Here is a 23,555-nt window from a genome sequence, read left to right as displayed (position 1 = left end):
TGTGGATTCTGATAATGATTCATCTCTGTCACAGCACTAGTCTAATTTCCAGTTTATTGCATACAGTGGAAAATAGGAATAGAGAATTTATTCACACACTGCCAAATGTATGTATCATGTTGCTTTTCAAATTAGCTGCAGGCTTTCATCTTTTTCTCCATTTTTCTACAAATCCTAAGATTCCTTCCTGCTTTACTTCAGATGATGATGTTAATAAAAAACCCAAACAAGTCCAAATAACAGACTTTTTAAGAAGAGTGGTAAATGAAACATACAAATCTTTAATTTTAAAAAGGAAAAATAATTAAGACTATGAGTTTAAACTTTAACCAGACAAGTCAATGTTTTCTGTACAACTGTGCTAGATGAGAGGATCATTTTTTGGTCGCATGGACTAAAACATCTGGAAGAATGACCACCAACAGCTAACAATGGTTTAATTTTAATGGTTTAATTTTAAACCATTGTGACCAACCATAAAAAAGAGTACGTGTATCCGTTCAGTCAATCAATTTAAGCTAAAATACTGACAAAGGACATAATGTCTGAACATTACAAATAACTGGTCAATGGATTTTGATCCTCAGATCTGAGTTAAAATTATCTGCTTGATGCTTCTTTTTATTTATCCTGAAGTACCTGTCAAAGAAAGAACAAACACTAGAAAATCAGTGTAGTACACATCAATTTTTTTAAACAAATATTACATGCAAATCCCCTATGGATTGCACAGGAACAGAATATTTATTTCAACAGAATGGCATAAAACTCATACTGGATGGCTTTAACCTTTTTTGGAAAGTAAATGGGAACAAACTCCATCAAATATTATTGCAGTTATTCCTGAACAGCAGTGGTTCAACTACTTTTCATATTAAAAACAATTACTTTCTTTGAATTGAAACTTAAAAGTAGCACAGAAAACCATACATTGATTTAATACATATTACTGTAGTTTATCAGGTTTCAGAGTAACAGCCGTGTTAGTCTGTATTCGCAAAAAGAAAAGGAGTACTTGTGGCACCTTAGAGACTAACCAATTTATTTGAGCATGAGCTTTTGTGAGCTACAGCTGTAGCTCACGAAAGCTCATGCTCAAATAAATTGGTTAGTCTCTAAGGTGCCACAAGTACTCCTTTTCTTTTTGTAGTTTATCAGTATCCATGGTGTAGTTATTAGCAAATGATGGAATTTTTGGAACAGGGATCTTGAACCTGTTTAGTTCCATGACTACTTATCAGCTGCTTCCAGCCAGCCTTCTTCATATGTATGCATGAATTATTTGCTTCTGTTCCCATAATTCTATAAAGGAGGTGTCATTTCTCACACCAGTTTACGAAAGGTGATGTGGGAATTGCCACAATGATATAGTTATCCTAATATGGGAAGAAGATCAGCAATTATGATTCTTCTTTATCAGAAGACAGGAGAACTAGAATGATGTAAGACAAAATAGATTTTTCCATCAATAGTACTGATAGTATTGTTGTAGTGGAGATAGAGTAGCTTGCAGTAAGCAGGCCTGATCTATGACCAGTCACAGACCTCAGTGAATCTGATGGGAATGAAACTCATCTTTCATTCAGGCTAAATGAGGAAGCAGTTACATACCCCTTTGTCTAGTGATAGCTGACACAATGGAAACCACTGCCCATGGACTAGACCATACGCAAGGTCTGGGAAAAAGCTAGAGCAATTCTGGTTGAGTAGTTTCTCTAGGGATTGACAATAGGAGGGCTGGGGATTAAATGAGGGATGAAGAAAGGGAGTGTGCGCTCGCACGTGTGTATGTGTGAGTGTGCCAGAAAGCTATGGAGAGACAGCAATACAAGTTCTGGTAGCATGGCCCTGACAGAAAAGATCTTTTTGGTCAGATTGGTGAATGTACAGGTAGGCTTGGAATTGTGAGCAAGGAAACTACCTCCTGTTGTCTGAGCCAACAGTTCAGAGAAACAGGACTTTGTGTCCATTCTTTGTAAATAACAAGGGCTGTGTCATGGAACTACTTGACACTACACCGATTTTTTCCTCCCAACATAAAAAAAGTGGAAGACCCTGAATATTGGCGAAAGGCTTAGGCTAAAAAGCGAAAAGTCAAAGATGGCCAAAAGGAATTAAAATAGCGCACAAACAGGAGCGAGAGACTTTGCAAAAGGTATTGAATCAACAGTGGGAGGCTTACCAGAAAGGACTGAGAGATGACATGCAGTCTAAGGCCAGGCCTACACTAGTAGTTATGTTGGTAAAATTTTGTCACTCAGGGGTGTGAAAAAATACCCGCTGAGCAACATAACTTTTGCTGTTATAAGCGCACACATGCACAGCGCAATGCCAATGAGAGATCTCATTGAGCTAGTTTTATGTTGACAGGAGAGCTCTCTTCCACCTGCATAACAAGGCTACACAAGCCCTCTGACACCGGCACAGCTGTGTTGGTACAACTGTGCCGCTGTCAGCTTGTAAGTATAGACATGGCCTAAATCTTTCTTCAGGCAGCAGCTACAAAGTATCTGGGCAGACTGAGAAGGCCAGCTGCAACACTCCCACTCTGGACCGGCAAGGCAGATAAATGAGGTGACAAGCAAACTGACTCCCATGGATCAGAAAGTTTCCTAGGAACTAGAGGAGATTAGGGGAGCTTTGCCTAACATGTAACCTGTTCACAGTGCTTGCTGAAGCAAGGATTTAGGAGCTAAAAATCAGCTTCAGAGGGATATCAAAGGAGTGCAGACCACAATGGAAGTGAGGAACTGGGTCAGCCAGAGAAGTTGGGTAAGCCTCGACATTTGCAAAGTTTTTCTGTCTTGTCTGTAACCCACAGAAGCCCAGATGGCAGAGGGTGATTGTCCCAAGTCAAGTAGTAGTGTGGTCACTTTGCTTGCAAGCTGCATCTCTTTACCTCCATTTGTCATGTCTATTTAGATTGCAAGAGGTCTGGGTCAGGATCCATGCTTTCCCATGAGTTTATATGGTATCATCACAATAGTGCCACTCTGCCATACATTTTTGTATTTTTAAACCCTAGAATTCCTCAGTAAAAATTAAGCCATCTTTTAGTCAGATGATTCACCAGTACTGTAGTTTAATTGGAGATTACTTACCTCTTTTCTTACATTTAGGATATGCTAATTTCCCCTCCATACACTCTACTCTAAATGCAGAAGATGTTGGATCCCTCATATATTCCCTTTTACAGACAAATTCAATAAAATCTCCACTTTCTGAATACAATTTAGTGGTCTCCCTCCATTTCAGCTCAAGATTGTTTTTTTCCATCTCTTCTGGGGATGCTGTACATGGCTCTGGAAAAATAAAAATGTAATGTCATTACGTACATGTGGGTCTATTATTGGAAATTTGATTCACTAACTGTATTGACACTGACCCTGTCCCCAAAAGCTTTACATAGTTAAATAAAACAGGGAAATATTTTCAGACAAGATTTGAAAAGTAAAGGAGAGATGGTATGGCTGAGAGAACACAAAGGAACTCTAGAGAAGGAGGCTTTCACACCAAACAGTGTGATATTGTGGGAAGGGACAGAGAGGAGACAGGGGCTAGATGAACAGAGAGAGAGAGAAGATTTGATTCCTTTTTACAATGTGGCCCCTTTGTGCCACTCAGCTAATTCAAATGGGCCACAACCTAACCATACCTGGCCAACAGAATACTCTTCACGTGGAAGGATGCTCTTTGCTGGCATAAAGCTAGCAAATCAGGCTCCCCATTGTCATCCCCCATCCCTTTTGTATAGGTGACATGGCAGGAGAGAAAGGGGACATGTCAAGTGATTCCCGATGTGTGAAGTCAGGTCCAGGACAAACCAGCCAACAAGATAAGTTCACCATAATTTAGGAACTACACAGAAGCAGTTGCACAGCTTTGGAATACTGCACCACAATATACTCCAGCCATTCTCTCATGAGGGCATGTCTACACTTACCAGTAGATCGACACTGCTGCAATCAATGCAACGAGTGTAGATTTAGGGGGTCTGATGAAGACACGCTAAATTGATGGGAGAGTGCACTCCCATCATTTTGTGTACTCCACCTCCCTGAGAAGCATAAGGGAAGTCGACGGGAGATGCTCTCCCGTCAACACAATACAGTGTAGCCACCACTGTAAGTGGATCTAACTACATCAATTTTAGTTACTGAAGTTGTGTAAGTTAGATCGATTTACCGTGATAGTGTAGACCAGGCTCACTCTGAGCATATGGAGGTTAGAAAGACACAGGTGTAGAGCAGACTACATTAGTTTTATGCTCTTAGAGCACCCTCTAGGCAAAAGCGGAATCCGCTGCTGCTCATGCCATCATCATGTCTACTCCTGGCACTAAAGAGCAATGACCAATATTCCTCATGCCATTCCGTAAATTACTGAATTGCAGTTCATAGCATCTACTCTAATTGAAAGCTTTTCAACTAAAAATATATTTGACTACATCTTTTCATTTACAGTAAACATTGGTTTATTGTAGTGGGTTTTTACAGCTTTTAACTGAGATATTATTTTGGGGGTACATTCTAAATACTTATAATGGCATGGCTGTTCACCATTTCCAGATCTTTTAAAAAAAATCTGCAGTGATATCCCTAAAAAGAAGGAGAGTCTTCCCCTAACATATTCCTGTCTAAACCAGGAGTAACTCCATTCAGACTGATGGAATTAATGTGGTGTTACGCCAGTACATGTGACATCAGAATTGGGCTCATAATATGAAAAATATATACTCATCACAGTTCTTTTTCATATATTAGATTTCTGTACCTACCTAAGCAAACTGGTGGATCTGTCCATTGGCCAAACTCACAGCGAACAAATTGAAGTCCCCTCATTCTGTGTAAACTTTTGCATCTATAATCCACGGTTGAACCTGATTCATACACTGGCTGTGCAAAGGCAATGGTGTCTCCATTATCAATAACAGGTGGGGGCCCACACTTTCCAGCAGCCTCTAAAAGTAAGTATAGAAATAGAGAATATTTGCATCAGCAATTATTTACAGTAAATGCTGTAAGATCACAAACATTACACAACACCGCTATCAATATACTCTGGCAGAACTGGAAAAATCCCAAGGGAAATGTGAAAAAAGAATGAGCCTGATATTGGAACTGAACACAAAAGACTGAAAGTTTTAGCTTTATAGTTGAAGCAGCATGATATTTGTTTATTAACAACTAACACTATGGAACTGATGACAAAATAGGTAACTAGCTACTCCAGCTTTGTGAAGACCCAATTCCAGGTTGCTTTTCAAGCAGAGAATGTAGGTTAGTTTGAGATCTTTTGGGTCAATCATCTCTGCCCTACTAATCCCACCATTCTGCCTTAAACACTGACTAGCAGGGAAATGGAAAGTGAGAGGCTTTGGCCCAACTCCTCTCCTCCTCAGGCTCATGTGGACCAATCAACCTGCTTTTTATCACTGAGGAGTGCATCCATGTACAGTACCTACTCTCTCCATGACCATATTACCATGTAGAGTGTTGGATGCACCCAACACTTGTCTCAGACTATTGTGAATTATGACATTACCATAGTATCTAAATATTGATAGAAGAGCGAGATTGAGGATAAAATAATGATAAGAGGATGCACGCTAAATAGAAGTTGGGATAATACACACCAAAGGAGTGGAATATGAAACGCAGAATAACACTAGAGAGATAAATGGGTGTGAATAGTACAAAAAATGAGGGGAGAAAGGAAAGAATGAATCTGAGGACAGGAAAGCCTCTTGATGTCCCTATAATTGATGAACTCATAAATGTAGCTAAGCTTTGCCCTTTGGAAAGGTCCCTCAGTGAGGTGGATTTTAAAAGTAATTAATAGAGAAGCCAAACTCATAATCTGAAATGTACTTTCAAATGCCAGCTGCCATTTCCTCTCTCTGTTTCTCTTCTCATAGAAAGGGACTAGGATAAACAAGGTAAAATTTTGAAAACGCTAAGGCTACAAATTAACATGGGTAGTAAAAAAGCTTTACTTGTACTGATCTTATAATTTGACAGGTTTCCCTGAGCCCTTTTTTGCTTTATGACCTGCTTCTTTTGCCTTATGTCTCATCCCTAGATCTCATTTTTAGAATTGTGCATTTCTGGCACTGGTGGCCATTTTGAAAGAAAGTTTTGCCTTTCTATTTAATTTACTCTTATTAGATGCATTAGAATTAAAGAAATATGTTTCTTGCCCTTTCCTCATTTTGGCAAGAAAACATTTTATCTATTTAGTGCAATTCTAAATAAAGTCTAGTAAAAAAGTATGCAAAGTTTTAACAGAAAAATAGAGAGGCTAACATGCATCTCGAGAGAAAAATGACAGTTTTACAGAAATCTTAGTAATGGCCAAATAAAGAAGTGTTAAGACACAGGTGAACATGAATATTCCTCACTCTTAGAGGAAAATATTTTTAATAGTACATTTCTATAGAAGAATATATAGAGAATTATTTTTACAAAAAAAATGTATGCAGTTAGTACAATTCTAAATAAAGTTGATTATACAATTCCACAAAGAATTATTGATGAATGATTAAATTATGTAATGACTATTTAGAAATGCACTAACTGCATAAAAAGAATATATTCTACTAAAAGTACAGCATTCTATATATGTATTAACACTTCTCCTTTATGCCTCTATCATTAAGACTTTGTATAATTATTTAATGACTATTTAAAATACAGTAAATGCATAAGAATATTTTCAGCTAAAACTCTGATTTTATATATATTAACATTCCTCCCTTATTCCTCTGACCTTAAGGCTTTATTTAGAAATGTACTATCTGCATAAATATTTTTGCTAAAATGAAATTAGGGCTGTCAATCACTGTTAACTCACACAAACAACTCAAAACAGATTAACTCAATTAAAAAAATTAATAGTGATTATTCGCAGATTCAATTGCCCCATTAAGCAATAATAGAATACCAATTTAAATGTATTATAAATATTTTGGATTTTTTTCTACATTTTCAAATATATTGATTTCAATTACAACACAGAATACAAAGTGTATGGTGATCACTTTATATTTTTATTATAAATATTTGCACTGTAAAAAGATAAACAAAAGAAATAGTATTTTTCAATTCACCTCATACAAGTACTGTAGTGCAATCTCTATCATGAACGTGCAACTTACAAATATAGATTTTTTTTTGTTACATAACTGCACTCAAAAACAAAATAATGTAAAACTTTAGAGCCTACAAGTCCACTCAGTCCTACTTCTTATTCAGCCAATCGCTAAGACAAACAAGTTTGTTTACGTTTACGGGAGATAATGCTGCCTGCTTTTTATTTACAATGCCACCTGAAAGTGAGAAAAGGCATTCACATAGCACTGTTGTAGCTGGCATTGGAAGTTATTTACATGCCAGAAATGCTAAACTTTCATAGGCCCCTTCATGCTTCAACCACCATTCTAGAGGGCTGCTATTAAAACTAGGATTAATTGTGATGTTTTTAGTTTTGTGATTAATCGTGATTAATTTTTTCATTGTTTGACAGCCTTAGAAATAACGCATGTTAACATATATGTATTTCACAATTTTTTCTGCCATTACTACATTACATTGCCCTGAGGCTGAAGCAGAAAATGTGACAGAAGTTTCTGAAAGTCACGGATTCCATGACTTCTGTGATCTCCATGTCATAATCTTAGCCTTAGTCATAGTACCAATCAATGTAAACAATTGTTGCAGATTAGTATCTAGTTAGTTTTTAGAATCACAGTTTTGGCTTTCAGAAAAAGGTGCTGTTACTCTGCAGATTTTTTTTTAATATTCATATTCACCCAGACAGCCAATGAAATCCTGGTATGTCAAAAAAAATGAACCAGTAGAGTGACATCACTTTTTTTCTGGAAGCTTAATGATATGTGGTGTTATCCTGGTCCTACTGAAGTCAAACAAAGTTTTTTCCACTGACTTCAATGGAGTGGGCATTTCACTAATTGTCTCTTGTGTATTGTCTAGCTCATCTGGAAGTGGTAGTGAAACTGTGGTCCTAGAAAATACAAAAAAGAGCACCATCATGCAACCTTATTCACATTATGTTGTGGGTCAAATCCTGAAGGCCTAACATCAGACTAGTGAAATGCTGACAGACCCCGGTCATCGGCTGGCAGGATCAAACCTGGGACCTCAGGAGCTAAATGCATGAGCCTCTATGGCATGAGGTAAAAGCCATATGGCTCTTAGCTAAGGCTGTAGCAGACTCATTAATCTCTAAGTGGTCCCTGTGCCATGAGAGGGAAAGAGCACCACACCCAGGAGGTGTGTGGGTTTCACTAGGTACACTGAAGTCAATGTTAACTACTCAACATGAGTAGGGGTGGCAAAATTTGGCCCTCAGCCTTTACTCAGAAGTTACTCAGGCCAAACTCCCGTTGAAATCCACTGAGGATTTGCTTGAATAAGGAGCTGAGGGCCAGAGCCTATGTGAGAATTTTATCATTAACGCTCCACATGACCATTGCCAAGAACATCACAGACTAGAAATAGATTTGCTTTCTGGCTTTCGAGTGAGCATAAAATTGTGCATTAAAAGAAGAGATACAGGAAAGCAAACGCTTCTGAATGAGAGTGAAGTTTTTGATTCTAACAATATCATCACTAGTGGGCTATTTTAGAAATAGGAAAGTAAAATACCTCTGCATTCTGGTGGTTGGGACCACTTCCCTTGCTTACATGTTACCGTCAGAGACCCAATAAGGCTCAGACCTTGTGTACATCGATAACGCACCCTTTCGCCAGGGAAATACCTTCGCTGCTTAGCACCTAGAATCTTACCATAAAGAATCTCTGGTGCAGGTGCACATCTCATATCTGAAAAGACATATGAAAACACAGTCACTGACAAATTCCCATGAAGGACATCAGGTTAGCACTTATGGTATTCCATTAGTTGTATGAAAATTCTATTCAAATCCTCTAGTGATTAACCAGTCCTGTTTAACAGAACACTTTAAATTGTAGGGAGGTGACAAAAAGGCTATCCGATAGTGAATTGTTTTGTGTTAAGATTCATGGATGGGTTAAGATGCAAGTCAAACAAAATTATCAAGTTTCTGGAAAACATTTAATGCTTGACAAATCAATCTTTATTCTGTTTGTAACTTTCCAGCCAGCTCTCTACATATCATATTGTGCTCTTCCTCCCTAACTCACTCGGACTTTATGCTCTATGGCTGAGGTGGCTATGCCAACTAGACTCTACCAAGTTCTCCCACAGAAATAACAAGGGCAAAGCCGTGTAAGCTTCTTCAATAATTTCTTCTGTTCCCCTTCCAATCAAACATGGTAGGGCCTTCAGGACTCCAAATCCTTGACTCTCAGGTGACTAGCCAGAGGAAAGGAGTGTCTTTGCAGGAGCCACTTGCCTTTCCAGTTTTCATTCTGGCCCCTGACAACACAGCTCCAACATGTGCCCGACTAATGATTCTCAAATCCATGAGGAGACTTTGCAGAGTGTTAGTTGCCAGTGTCAGCTCTGATTAAATAATCATTGTAAAAAGAGCAGAGCGGAGCTGAGTTTCTCCCTTGGAGCATCAAATCATCATCCTCTTTTGACTGTTCTGTGTCAGTAGCACTGCTGGCTAGTAGAATGAGATACTGTTTATATATATTTACAGCCTCAGGATCAGCAAATGACCTACCTGCTTGACAGACTACCTCCTTTCCCAACAGATATTGGCACTGGAATCAGTGAAGGTCCTGGATCTGTGGCTGCACTGAATGCAAGGGCTTCACAAAATTGGCAGCTCTCCAAAAGCTAGGCAGTCCAACTTGGGCAGAGCAGGGCCAATATGACTTAGTGGAGAGGTGTATAAGCATATGCTGCACCTTCCCTGAAAGGACAAGCAGCTAAGGGTACAGGACAACTGTATTTGCATAGGTGAGAAGAGTCTTTCTTTTTGAGCTTCAGCCCTTAGCTGTTTAGTTCCTATTTCAATCTGGGTTGCAATAATGGGAAGGAGGTACAGACAGCAATTTCAGCAACTGGATGGGGGGGAAATATTACCATTTAGCTAAATGCACTGTATCTCCTGGCCAGCTGGCAGAAAACAATTGATGGGAAGCAGGGCTCAAATTGGGTTGTGTCACAGTCAGCACTTTTTTGGGGGGGAGGGAAGGGTTATTTTATATGCTTCACACTCTGAGATTTCACATGGAAAACTAAAGTAAAGATCGTGAGGAAAACCATAAAAATAACTGAATGAGTGTAACTGATGCCAAGATGCCTGCCTGGTTCTGCGCTTAGCTTGGAACAATATTCCTAAGTGGGGTGAATACCTTGTGAATCTAAATGGGGTTGGCTCAGATGTCCAACTATTTCACTGGTGATCAAAGCAGGTAAAATAACCAAAAGAGTATCACAGAACTGTACAGTCAACAGAGAATGGATGGCATTTAGGAGATAGCCACCGCTTTCTCCCCCCTCAACTTCTAAGCCCTAATTCTGGGGTCAGAAGGATTCTTTCCTGACTCTAATGGCTCTTGCTGCAGACTCATGCAGACATCACAAAACCAGTTATGTTCAGTTGAATATTTTCAAAACCATGCAGACTAGAACCAATATGTTTTAATGAAGGTTGAGTTTCTGATGTCAACATAGGACCCTGAGAGCCAGAGAGTAGGTTCCTTAACCCAGCCCTGTAGGCTCTTAACCTGTAGAGTAGGTTCTTAACCCAGCCCTGCCCAAAGGTATATGAAAACCACACTGTGAGGCAATCCTGTTTTGAGCATCTGCAGAATCTCCTGAGAGTAACATCTCGCCTTGGTGTACCAAGAAAGTAGAGATTAAGAGAGTACCACCAACTCCCCAACCCCCAGCTTGAGTCACAGTGAAAGGGTGGGACTGACTCCTGCATAAAACTCCCAGAAGGGGATAAAAATGTAAAATACAAAGAGCAATATTATCTGAATCAGGTCACTACAGCTACTAATGGTTTGGTTCAGCTAGTAAAATGGCTGCCAACATACTAGCAATATACTATGGTATGAGTTCCAGCAATGATAATGTGCAAGAAGCATACTCAGGGAGTCCAGACACCAGATGGGGTCTACACTATTTGGTGAAGTTTGCTCTCAGTTCTGGCCACAAGTTGGCAGACCAAAACCAAATGCTTCTTAGTAAGATAAAGTTGGACAGTAGGGATGTGATAAATCTACTTTGGTTGGGTAGCCAAATATCAAACAACTGTTTGTATTTAACTGTTCCTCAGTTCCAGAGAGGCCAGCACTCCCAGAAGGAAAGAGACAGCATGAAGAACTATGGCTGACCACTTAATCGGTCCAAAGATTCCAGGCAGTGCAGCATAAGGAACTGCAAGACATATCCTCACTAAGTATATGTAGCATTAGTTCATGAGTATTCACTCAGGTCCTGCAGAATGCAAAATAGGAGGAAGTTACTCACTTTGTGCAGTAACAATGGTAATTCAAGATGTGTGTCCCTATGGATGCTCCACTGTAGGTGTATCTGCGCCTTTGCGCCTCTATTCAGAGATTTTTGGTAGCAGTGTCCATTAGGCATACATTGAGTGTCCAGATGGGGTGGGATCTGAGTTACTACAGATCATTCTTTCCTGGATATCTGGCTGGTGAATCTTGCCCACATGCTCAGGGTTCAGCTGATTGCCATATTTGGGGTCGGGAAGGAATTTTCCTCCAGGGCAGACCGGAAGAGGCCCTGGGGGTTTTTCACCTTCCTCTGCAGCATGGGGCATGGGTCTCTTGCTGGATGATTCTCTGCACCTTGAAGTCTTTAAACCATGATTTGAGGACTTCAATAGCTCAGACATAGGTGAGAGGTTTATTGCAGGAGTGGGTGGGTGAGATTCTGTGGCCTGCATTGTGCAGGAGGTCAGCCAAGATGATCATAATGGTCCCTTCTGACCTTAATATCTATGAGTCTATGCGTCTGTGAGCCAGCACATGTTTTCTCCCTCCCTCATGGTCTGCCTTGAGGCTACCTAGCACTGCGCAGGCGAACCCCGCTCAGTTCCTTCTCTACTGCAGATCCCTTATGGAGAACTCTGAAGTAGAGGGGAGGGAGCATCCATTGGGGGACACATCTCGAAGAACCATCATTACTCCACAAGATGAGTAACTTCTTCTTTGAGTAGTGTCTCTATGGATGCTCCACTGTAGGTGACTCCCAAGCAGTACCCACCACGACTGGAGGTTGGGACTTTGGAGTGGAGTCTATTACTACAAAGAGTACTGCGGAGCCAAAGATGGCATCAGAGACTGCATTTCCAGTGATCACATAATGTTCTGCGAAAGTGCTGGCAGAGGCCCAAGTTGCTGTTCTGCAGATTTCCAAGATTTGTGACCGAGGTAGAAATTGACCTCATGGAGTGCATACGGACTCCGGATGGAGGCAGCAGGTTGCTCCCCTGATAACAGCGATTAATGAAACCAGAGACCCATTTGGATAGTCTTTGAACCGATATTGCTGAGTGTTTGGATCTTTCCGTGAGTGAAAGGAAGAGTTATGGGGACTTCCTGAAGTCCTTAGCTCTGTCCCAGTAGAGGGGTAGTGCTCTTCTAACATCTAGCATATGCAGAAGCGCCTCCCTGATGTCACAATGTAGTTTTGGGGAAAAAACAGGAAAATGGATCTGTTGATCCATATTCATATAAGGAAAGCAAAGGCAGCTTTAGGGAGAAATTTGGCATGTGGCCTCAGAGTTACTTTGACTTTAAAAAAGACCATGTATGGTGAGTGTGCCATCAGGGCTGCTATTTCTCCTGTGTGCCTAGCTGAGGTGATACAATTAGAAATGCTGCCTTCATACAGGGGTGGCGAGTTGTATGGGCCTGTGGTGCCTGGGCTCCAGCAAATTCAGGGCCCAGGAGGCCTGCCTCCGCCAGTGATCGGGGCCAGGTCTCCTGCTCTGAGTGTCCCTGCCTGCCCTGGGGAGCAGGGGGCTGCCCCCTGGAGCTCTGCGCTGCGCTCCCTCACTGGCTGCTGCCGGCTACAAGGGAGTGGCACCAGGGGCAGGCTGAGGCAGCTGCTTCGCCAGAGGAGGGGAGGAGGTGCATGGCACCCCCCCTCCACACACACCCCAGCAGGCGACTCCGAGTCGGCTCCGGGGGGGGAGGGGGCTTATCCTGGTTGGACCTCCTAAGCAGCAGCCGGCCAGTGGGGAGAGGGCTAGGGGGAGTCCTCTCTGGTCCCCAGCTCTGAGGCTGCCTGCTTGCTGCACCACAAACTCCTCATCCCCAGCCCCATGCCCTGCACCTGCCTCCTTCTGTCCCAGCCCAGAGCCCGCACCCAGCACCCAAACCTGCTCCCACACCCAGCACCCCAAACCCCCTGTCCCAGCCCAGAGCCTGCACCCAGCACCCAAACTCCATCCCAGAGCTCACACCCCTCCCGCACCCAAACTTTCTCACAGAGCCCGCACCTAAACTCCCTCCCGCACCTAAACTCCCTCCCAGAGCCTTAGGCAGGTGTGGTGGGTTGGGACTTGAACCCATTCTGGGCACCATCAAAAATTATACAAACCTGTCGCCCCTACATGGACAGATGTAAGAGAGAGCAAGTTGCCATGGGCTCAAAGGGAGGTCTAATCAAAGCCCTGAGAACTAGATTAAGATCCCAGGCTGAAGTAGGTGGTCTCATGTGGGAAGAGATTCCCAATGCCCTTAAGGAATCTATGTATCAGCAGGTGATCAAACACTGAGTATCCATCTACTTGGTGTTGGAAACCATTTTTGATGTGAGATGTACCTTAAGGGAGCTGAGTGAGAGTTTTGACCTCTTGAGGTCTAAAATGTCGTGTAAAATAAGAGAGGGGAAGATGAAGTTGGGTCTATGTGCTTATAATGACAACACACTTGGAATCATTTCCATTTTTTAGGTACGTACATCGAGTGGTCAACTTTCAGCTGTGTAGAAACATATCTTTCACCTTGTCAGAGCATTCTGCCTCTAAGCCTTGGATCCAAGAAGGAGCCAAGCCTGGAGACAGATGACCTGCAGGTTGGGATGAAGGATCAGCCCATTGTTTTGAGAGAGCAGGTAAGGAATGGGTCAAAGAGGAACTGGAGAACATATTGCCATCTGTGTCAGGTAAGGGAACCAGACTTGTCTTGGCCAGGAGGCGGCAATCAGGATAACTCTCCCTTTGTCTCATTGAATTTTCAACAGTACCTTGGATAGAAGAGGAAACCAGGGAAAGGCATACAAGAGGTTCCCATCATATGGGAGGAAGAGGGCATCTCCCAGTGAATGTTTCTCCGGACTGGCCCTGCAGCAATAACAAGGACATTTCTTGTTTCGGTAAGTAGCGAAGAGATCCATAGTCGGGGTTCCCCAAAGGGCAAATATATTTTGAAGCACCTCTGAGTTCAGTTGCCCTTCGTGGTCGTGAGAAAAATTCCAACTGAGACTGTCAGCTGTCAAGTTCTGTATCCCTGGTACATAGACAGCTGAGATAAGCACATTGTGATGGATGCATCAATTCCAAAGTTTGAGTGCTTCAGTGCAGAGGGAGGGACATCTGGCACTCCCCTGGTGATTTATGTAAAACATATAGGTCATATTGTCCATCATGACCTTAGTGTGGGTGTTCTTGATGGAAGGCAGAAAGTGTGCACAGGCATTCCTGACAGCTCTTAGTTCCAAACATTGATATGGAGGATCACTTCTGTGAAAGGCCACTTGTGCACTGAACCTTGTGGTTGTATAGGTGAGCTCCCCAGCCTATTAGGGAGACATCTATTGTTAGAGTCAGCATCAGTGGCAGTTGCACGAATGGAATGCCTGCTCGGATATTGGATGGGTCTTTCCACCAATCCAGGGAGTGCTTTACTGTGAAGGGTAGTGATAACAGTTTGGTTAGTCTGTCCCTGTTAGAGGACTAGACAGATGTGAGCTGCATCTAAAGACACTTCATGAACATCTGGGCATTTGGAATGACAAAGGTGCGTGCTGTCATATGACCTAGCAGCTGCAGGCAGTTCCTAGCTGATGTTTGGGGCTGGTCTGGACTGTCTCTATGAGACTTGTAAGGGTGGTAAGTCTGTGTAGTGGGAGGAATGCTCTCACTTGTACTGCATTGAGGTTGGCGCTGATAAACTCCAGTCGCTGTACTGGGTTTAGTGTGCTGCTATGATGGAGAGAAGGCTGGAGAATACCCTGAGTGGAACAGCCTATACTGATAAAGGTCCTACCCAAAGGTAAGCCATAGGAATCTCCTGTATGACAGTTATATCGAGATATGGAAGTAGGCATTGTGTAGCTCAAGGGCCAGAAATCAATCTCTTTGCTCTAGAGCTGGAATAATGGCTGCTAACATGACCATCTTGAACTTCTGTGCCTTCCCATATTTGTTTAATGCCCTTAGATCTAGAATGGGCCTCCAACTCCCTTCGCCTTGGGGATCAGGAAATAATGGGAGTAAAACCGCTTGCTCCTGAGTTGTGCCAGGACTGGTTCTATGGCCCCTAGGCATAACAAATGATCTATTTCCTGATGAAGTAGGTTCTGTTGAAAAGGGTGCCTGAAGGAGGATGGGGAAGGAAAGTTGGGGGAGGGATGTGAATTGAATGGCATAACCCTTCGGAATAATCTTCAGGACCTATCTGTCAGAGGTGATATTCTCCCAACGGCTGTGAAAGAGGGCCAGGTGACTTCTGAAGGGGAGTAACAGATGTGCATATGGCTGCTGATGTTGCAAGGTGTAATTGTTCAGGACCTTGACTAACCCATCAAAAGTGCTTAGAGGCGGTCTGAGAGGTCGCGGATTGGAGTGCTGACTGATTCCCTTTTTGAGCTCTGGTCCTCTTATGCTGTGGCTCGTAACATGCTGAGATGGTAGGTTTTGAGGACATGTGCTGTGGCTGAGAGCTATATCTTCTCTTCTGTTCTGCAATGTAGATTCCTGGGGAGTGTAATAAATATGGCCCAGAATCCTTCAAGGTGTGGAGAGAAGAATCTGTTTTCTCCACGAAGAGCTTGGACCCTTCAAACTGGAGATCTTCTTTGGACAACCCAGAAAGTTGTAGCTAAGAAGCCTGCCTCATTACCACTGTCATGGAGACCAAACGAGCCACTATATCAGTTACGTGCAGTGCCATCTGTAGTACCATTATGGCCATTAACTGACCCTCTCTGACAATGGCCTGAAACTGCTCCTTTTGCATCTCCAGTAAACTTTCCAGAAACACATTGAGTTTCCCATAATTAATAAAATCATGTTTGGCCAGGACAGCTTGGTAATTTGTGACTCTAAACTGTAATGTTGCCAACAAATATGCAATCCTTCCAATCCCGATCGGATGGGGTTGACTTGGCATGATGTTGCTTGCCTCATGCATTAACTGCATCCATTACATAGAGTTGGGTTGTGGATTTTGAAACAGGGAGTATGCCTCTTTGGTAGGGATGTAGTATTTTTTGTCAGCTCTCTCGCTGGTTGTTGCAATGGAGGCTGGTGTCTGCCAGACAACTTTGGCAGGATCTAGAATCGGCTCATTAATTGGGAGGGTAATTCTGGATGAAGAGAAGGTGTACAGAATATGCACCAGCTTGTGATGTGTATCTGCCACCTCCTGTAAGGGAATGTGCATCTCATAAGCCACCCTCTTGGTATGACCCTGACAGTTTTTAAAATGATCACCTATTGATGGAGGGGTCATTACACCCTCATCTGGTGGAGATGAGGAGAAGTTTGCTGGAGGAGTAGCTTCCCCTTTGAACCCTTCTTCCTGTTCTGAAAAAGCTTCCTCCTCCCCTGGCTCAGGAGCTCTGGACAGCAGGGCTGTAGGAGACAGTCTGCTGGACTCTCTCCGAGAGACACTGGACAGCTGTGATGTCTACGTCACCTAAAGATCCCAATATGGCCATGGAGATGGGGGAAGGGCATGGGCAGTGGGGTTACCCCAGGGGCCAATACCACAATTGTGGGTCAGCTCGATGGAGTTGAGAAGTCCCCTTGTATTGTGGCAGTGGGTCACGATGAGGGGCCAGGGAAATGACCTCCTCCTTGTCACTGTCAGACTCATCACTGGATAAGAGCGATGACTGGGGTATTGGTGATACATGGCCTGGTGCCGAGAGCGATTCCGGGCACTGGGATGTGCTTGGTATCGGAGCCCCAGTATCAAGTAATGGGGATTGCTGTTCTTCCTCAATTGTCAGGGTACCGGAGCTCATGCGATATCATGGGCTCGCTTGGCACTGCAGAGGATTGTCAGTGGTATGTTATCAGTACCAATGGTTGAGAAGGTGCAGAGCACTCCCTAGATGGGAGTTTTGTTGCACCTGGTACCGAAGGTTTTCTCAGTGCTGCTGTTTTAGAGATGGTATGGTAATTGTCTTTCTCCGTGGAGGGCGGGGGCAGTATTGCTGACTTAGAACCTGAGCCCCTGGCATCATAGTGGAGACCCCCTTTCGGGTTTCGGGTACCGTGCTTCAGCGCTGCTGGTGCCGTGGGTATCAAGGTGGTTGCACTGGGGAACTCGGGCTGGCCATCCACTCGGAGCCCTTTTTATGAGCCTTTAGAGGGGGAGTCTGCTGGTTTTTTTCACAACTCTATCCCCTGTGAAGTTAAAGGCTCTGGGGATGATCCAGAGTTGGCACCGGAGTCCCCTGGAGACTGAAGTGTCTTCTCCATAAGGAGGAGTTTTAACTTCAGTTTCCAGTTCCTGCAATACCGCAGCTCTAGCTGGTGGCAGAGGGATCATTTCCGAGGGATATGGGACTCTCCCTGGCACCAGACACAGTGAGACTGTTTGGCTATTAAAGGAATCAATTCCTTGCAGGAGAGGCATCTCTTGAAGCTGGAAGAGCCAGGCATGCCCCTGCAGGGGGGCTATCGCTCTCTAGCAGTGAGGGATGCCGAAGAAATTGTCTTTTCTTCCTCTTCTTCTTTTCCTCTCTCTCTCTCTCTCTTTAAGTGAATTTTTTTAAAAAAGAATGTCTTCTAAATGCTCTGGGGGAGGGGAGAATCACCCCAGACAGGGCAGTAAACAAATTCTTTTTCTTTTTTAATCCCAATGGGGTAAAAGGGAAATGCTAACTATTAAGGAGAAGAAAAGAAACAAAAACAGTACTATTTATGGTTATGATGCAGATAAGGAAGGGACAACCGCTTTCTCCATTTGAGGACAAAGGCAATTGAGAAGGAACTGAGGGGGCCTCACTCCTCCAGTGCTAGATAGCCTTGAGGCAGACCATGAGGGAGGAAGAGCCTATGTGTGGGCTCAACAGACACTGCTACCAAAAATCTCCTATTAGGGGCACAGCTACACCTACAGTGGAGCACCTATAGGGACACTATTTGAAGAACCAGCACCAGTTTGTGTGGATTATAGAGAATCATAGAATATCAGAGTTGGAAGGGACCTCAGGAGGTCATCTAGTCCAACCTCCTGCTCAAAAGCAGGACCGATCCCCAATTAAATCATCCCAGCCAGGGCTTTGTCAAGCCTGACCGTAAAAACCTCTAAGGAAGGAGATTTCACCACCTCCCTAGGTAACGCATTCCAGTGTTTCACCACCCTCCTAGTGAAAAAGTTTTTCCTAATATCCAACCTAAACCTCCCCCACTGCAACTTGAGACCATTACTCCTCGTTCTGTTATCAGCTACCACTGAGAACAGTCTAGATCCATCCTCTTTGGAACCCCCTTTCAGGTAGTTGAAAGCAGCTATCAAATCCCCCCTCATTCTTCTCTTCCGCAGACTAAACAATCCAAGTTCCCTCAGCCTCTCCTCATAAGTCATGTGTTCCAGTCCCCTAATAATTTTTGTTGCCCTCCGCTGGACATTTTCCAATTTTTCCACATCCTCCTTGTAGTGTGGGGCCCAAAACTGGACACAGTACTCCAGATGAGGCCTCACCAATGTTGAATAGAGGGGAACGATCACTTCCCTCGATCTGCTGGCAATGCCCCTACGTATACATCCCAAAATGCCATTGGCCTTCTTGGCAACAAGGGCACACTGTTGACTTATATCCAGCTTCTCGTCCACTGTAACCCCTAGATCCTTTTCTGCAGAACTGCTGCCGAGCCATTCGCTCCCTAGTCTGTAGCGGTGCATGGGGTTCTTCCGTCCTAAGTGCAGGACTCTGCACTTGTCCTTGTTGAACCTCATCAGATTTCTTTTGGCCCATCCTCTAATATGTCTAGGGCCCTCTGTACCCTATCCCTACCCTCCAGCGTATCTACCTCTCCTCCCAGTTTAGTGTCATCTGCAAACTTGCTGAGGGTGCAATCCACACCATCCTCCAGATCATTTATGAAGATATTGAACAAAACCGGCCTGAGGACCAACCCTTGGAGCACTCCACTTGTCACCGGCTGCCAACTAGACCTGGAGCCATTGATCACTACCCGTTGAGCCCGACAATCTAGCCAACTTTCTATCCACCTTATAGATTATCCTGAACCAACTCAGTTTGTATTCCTAGAGAGGTGGTTACCCTTTTCATAAATTTTTGGTACATTTTATAATCATCAAGGTCCCGGGAAGATGATTCTGAAACAGGAGCCTCATCTGTAAATAATGAGGAAGTGCTGAGTGAAAGGATTAGTGTCAATCTGCTCTACTGTCTGCTGAACATCAGGAGGGTCAGAAACTGGAGGGATAATCTCTTTCAGCTGCTGGGTACCAGTGCTGGTACACAGAATGGTAATAGGTAGAGAATGGCACTTTGATTGAGACCCAGCAGAATGCTGACTATCAGAAGATGACCTGGAGTCTGGAGAAACCACTCAGATTCCAGAAAGTCCACTTCTGTACTTCATGCAGAACCACGCCCAACTCCAAAGGAAGCTACGCCTCAGTCTGCTCCTGTAAAAGTCATGGTGCCAGGGCTTTGACCTGCACAAATAGGAATAAGGAGATGCTTAAGATCTTCTGTAATGAGATTCCAATATTTAGGATCCCACTTCTAGTTTCAAGAAGATCCAGCATTGGAATGCCAAGCTGGCAAGGTATTGTGTGGAGCAGATGGGTTGTGAGACCTTAACCAACATAAGATGGAGAGTACCAGAGGAAGCATCTGGGGCTTTCCTGATGAAGGGACCTGCTGGACAATAGAACTTCAAGACTCTGGCACTACTTACAAAGGCTCAGTTCCCAATGGCACTGAATATGTCAGTGCCAAGGAGGATGCCAGTACTATGGTTTGAGGTATACGCAGAGCCTGGACATTGTCCTGCACGAATGGTAATCCAGCAGCAACAGGCACAAAATATCACTGGCTGATGCGTACAACTCAGGTGTTGTAGATACCAAAACAGTAACATGCATCGCAGCAGAAGTCTATGCTGTTGAACATCTCGGCCAAGAAGTCTATGCTGTTGAATGTCTTGACTGGCTATGAGGTGTTGGAGTCGACAACTTTGCGTTGCTCGAATGTGGAAATACTGGGAAGAGCCTCACAGGTGCTGGCTTAGCTCTAACCTCACTAGTGGTCTTTTGAAGAAGACGACAATGAAGACGATGATGAATTTTTCTGGATGAAGAGGCTGAGGTGCTGGATGACTTCTGCTGCTTGCATGGTACTGGCGATAGAGAATGATGTCTTCTCCCTGGCTCTTTTTGACATGTGGAGGCCACCAATTCTGGTGGCGTGCTTAGAGAGTCGAATCTGAATCCCTGTATGGTCAAGTGGCTGAGTTCCAAATGGGGACATAATGCTGCTTCCACCAGGACATCTCAAAGTAAAACTGCCCTCAACTTCTTTGACCTGGTTTTAAATCCCCTACAAATAGGGTACTTATGCCTAATGTATCCTTCCCACTTCAAGCAGTGGGCGTGAGAATCAGTGTCTGTCATAGATTTGCTACAGTCAACAACACTTAAATCCCAAGGTTTAAGACATGCCCTGGTACTGAAAATAAAACTCGAAGAAAAACAAGAAGATATTTGAAAATTAGTGCCACTATCTAAACTACAGCTATACTAAACCATTTACAGTGAAAGAATGCTAAAAAGATTTCTAATGGGAAAGTGTGAGAGAAACTCACACTGTTCATCTAGGGGTGGCAAGAGAAACTGAGAGGGTGAAGGCAGCTCTGCCCATTTATGCCCTTAGCTACAAGCATCAGTGTGCAGCAAAAGTACACCTTGACAGGTACCACTATGGGAATATGTTCTCTGGCTTTGATGAACTAGTGCACACACAACCAAGGTGGAATGGACAGGTGCAAGCACTTCAAGACACAGGGACTATAGTGGATCACAAATTGAATGAGTAAAAAGTGTGATGCTGTTGTGGAAACGGCAAATGTCATTCTGGGAAGTATTAACAGGAATGTCATATGTAAAACAAGAAAGGAAAAGTTCCACCTTAACTATTGTCTACATAGTTAGAAAGTTAAGTCCCAAATCAGGTTACTTTTTTTCGAGGTTGTGGAATCCTCATCATTGGAGGTTTTAAGAACAGGTTACCTTTCAGGAATTATCTAGGTATACTTAATCCTAAATCAATGCAGGGGGATGGACTAGTCGATCTTTCAAGTTCCCTTCCAGCCCTATGATTGTATGTTCCCAGCTCACTAAAGTGCACCTGGTCTTACTTGTTTTAATTAAAATACAAACTCCTACCTTTGCAAATTGGTGGTTGTGACCATTCTCCATCTTCACAAGTTACATAATTCAATCCCATACTTTCAAATCCTTCCTGACATTTATATTGCACTCTAGCACCAGGCAGATACCTTCTCTCCTCATTATTTATAATATCAGCTTTGGCAACTGCAGGTGGAGTGCTACATCTTGCATCTGAAAAGGGAGAGAGACAAATAAACATACTAGTAGTGAAAAACTCTATTAATGTAATATCTTATTTTCATGAAATATGTTATGTTGCAATAAATGAAGGTTATTTGCTTCTAATCAAAGTTCTTTGAGATATTGGAAGTTCTCTGCATATTCGCACATGTGGGGTATTGTGCTGCCTAATTATGCTTAATGGTTGAACCTTCTCCAAGCAGCATCTTTTAAAGTGCTTATGCACACTCCTTCTATCCCTTCCCTCTCTGTTTCTGAACATTCTGAGGATGAAGATACATAAGGGGTCATGGCACACTCTATCACCTCAGTTCCTTTCACTGCCAACCAGAAGTACAGCGCAAAAGGACTCGGGGAAAGTGGGTGTGAAGTGTGAATATGAATAGCCATTTCAGAAAACTCTGTTTTACAAGTAACCTTCATTTCTTCTTCCAGTGGCTCTTCATATTCCCACTTATGGGTAGTTTGAAAAGCAATGAGGAAAATAAACTGGAGGACATCACAGAGCACTGCTCTACCAAATCTAGTATCTGCCCTAGAAGCCAAATTGAGAATATAGTGATTAGTAAAAGTGTGCACAGAAGTCCATGTTGCAACCCTGCCAATTGCAAGAAAAGGGACTTGCTTAAGGCAAGCAAAAAAGACACTACCACAGCTCTAGTGGAATGAGATCAAAGTATCCTAGATACAAGAATTTGTTAACATGTAACATTCAACAATTCATTATTTAATCCATCTAGAAATAGTCTAGAGAGACACAGTCTGACCCCCGAGACTTTTAGCATGAAACATGAATAACCTAGATTATTTTCAAAACCTTTTTGCTTTATTTAAATAATATGCAAGAGCTCTTCTTAAATCCAAAGTTCATAAAACAGATTTTCCCTTCTTAGCATGTGGCCTTGGAAAAAATGTCAGGAAATTAATTATCTGACTTATGTGAAATTCAGAAAGTCATTTTGGCAAAAGTCTGGGATAAAGGCTAAGAACCACCTTAACTTTATGAAAAGACTTAAAGTGGGCATCACCATCAAGGCATTGAATTCACTCAGCCTTCTGGCTGATGCCATGGTAATAATGATTGCTGCCTTAAATATTAAAAATAAAAAACACTCAGCCAAGGGTTCAAAGGGTGGTTTCATAAATGTAGATAAAACCAGCTTAAGACTCCAAGAAGGGACAGGATCCCTCAAAGAGCATACATATTAGATACCTTCCTTCTCAAATTTATTATCCATATTATGCACCAACTGTAATCTACTATCAAGCAAAATATGGTAAGCTATAATAGCTGAAAAATGAACTTTCAAAGATGAGTTAGATAACCCTTCAGTTTTTAAGTATATTAAATCTTCCATACCTTGTGTTGTGGATGATGAGACAGGAAAATCAGATTTTTTCCTGCATCCAAGCCACAAATCTGGACTATTTCAAATAAGACCAATGACTTCAAACTGTAAACTGACTCAAATGAGACTCCCTCCTCCTCCTCGTCTTCCATTATTTGATACATTTGAATTTCCCCTCATTGATGGTGAAGGGGGAATTGAACTGGACTCCTCAGAGGATAACTGCTCTGACTGACCACCACCACCAGTCCAGAAGGCAGGCTGACTAGTGTTAGAACATTGTTCAGATTTGGCCTGTAGACCTGGGACATCCAATGCTGCATTGGTCTTATTTTGAGATGCACAAATGGAGTCTTACAAGTAGTCACCACCATGAGACCCAGGAAGAAAATTATTTTCTGAGTTTGACATATTTTAATGTTTAAAACAT

At 42.8% G+C, this 23,555-nt stretch overlaps 1 protein-coding gene across 2 annotated transcripts in view; it reads right to left on the bottom strand.

Moving 5' to 3' along the window:
- Nucleotides 1–261: 261 nt before the first annotated feature.
- The window catches only part of CFH (complement factor H), an 86,306-nt gene continuing 63,012 nt past the window's right edge, over nucleotides 262–23,555 (bottom strand). For both annotated transcript variants that reach the window (XM_084637775.1, XM_084637776.1), the window contains exons 19-23: nucleotides 21,591–21,767; nucleotides 8,667–8,843; nucleotides 4,778–4,960; nucleotides 3,102–3,302; nucleotides 262–639 (exon numbers count right to left, since the gene is read on the bottom strand). In XM_084637775.1, coding sequence (XP_084493901.1) covers nucleotides 626–639; nucleotides 3,102–3,302; nucleotides 4,778–4,960; nucleotides 8,667–8,843; nucleotides 21,591–21,767 — 752 coding nt within the window. In that variant the 3' untranslated portion in view covers nucleotides 262–625. The remainder of the gene's footprint in view (nucleotides 640–3,101; nucleotides 3,303–4,777; nucleotides 4,961–8,666; nucleotides 8,844–21,590; nucleotides 21,768–23,555) is intronic.

This window comes from Lepidochelys olivacea, assembly GCF_965140295.1.
Source record: "Lepidochelys olivacea isolate rLepOli2 genome assembly, chromosome: 8".
Classification (NCBI taxonomy): Eukaryota; Metazoa; Chordata; order Testudines; family Cheloniidae; genus Lepidochelys; species Lepidochelys olivacea.
This window is presented reverse-complemented; position numbering and strand designations above follow the sequence as displayed.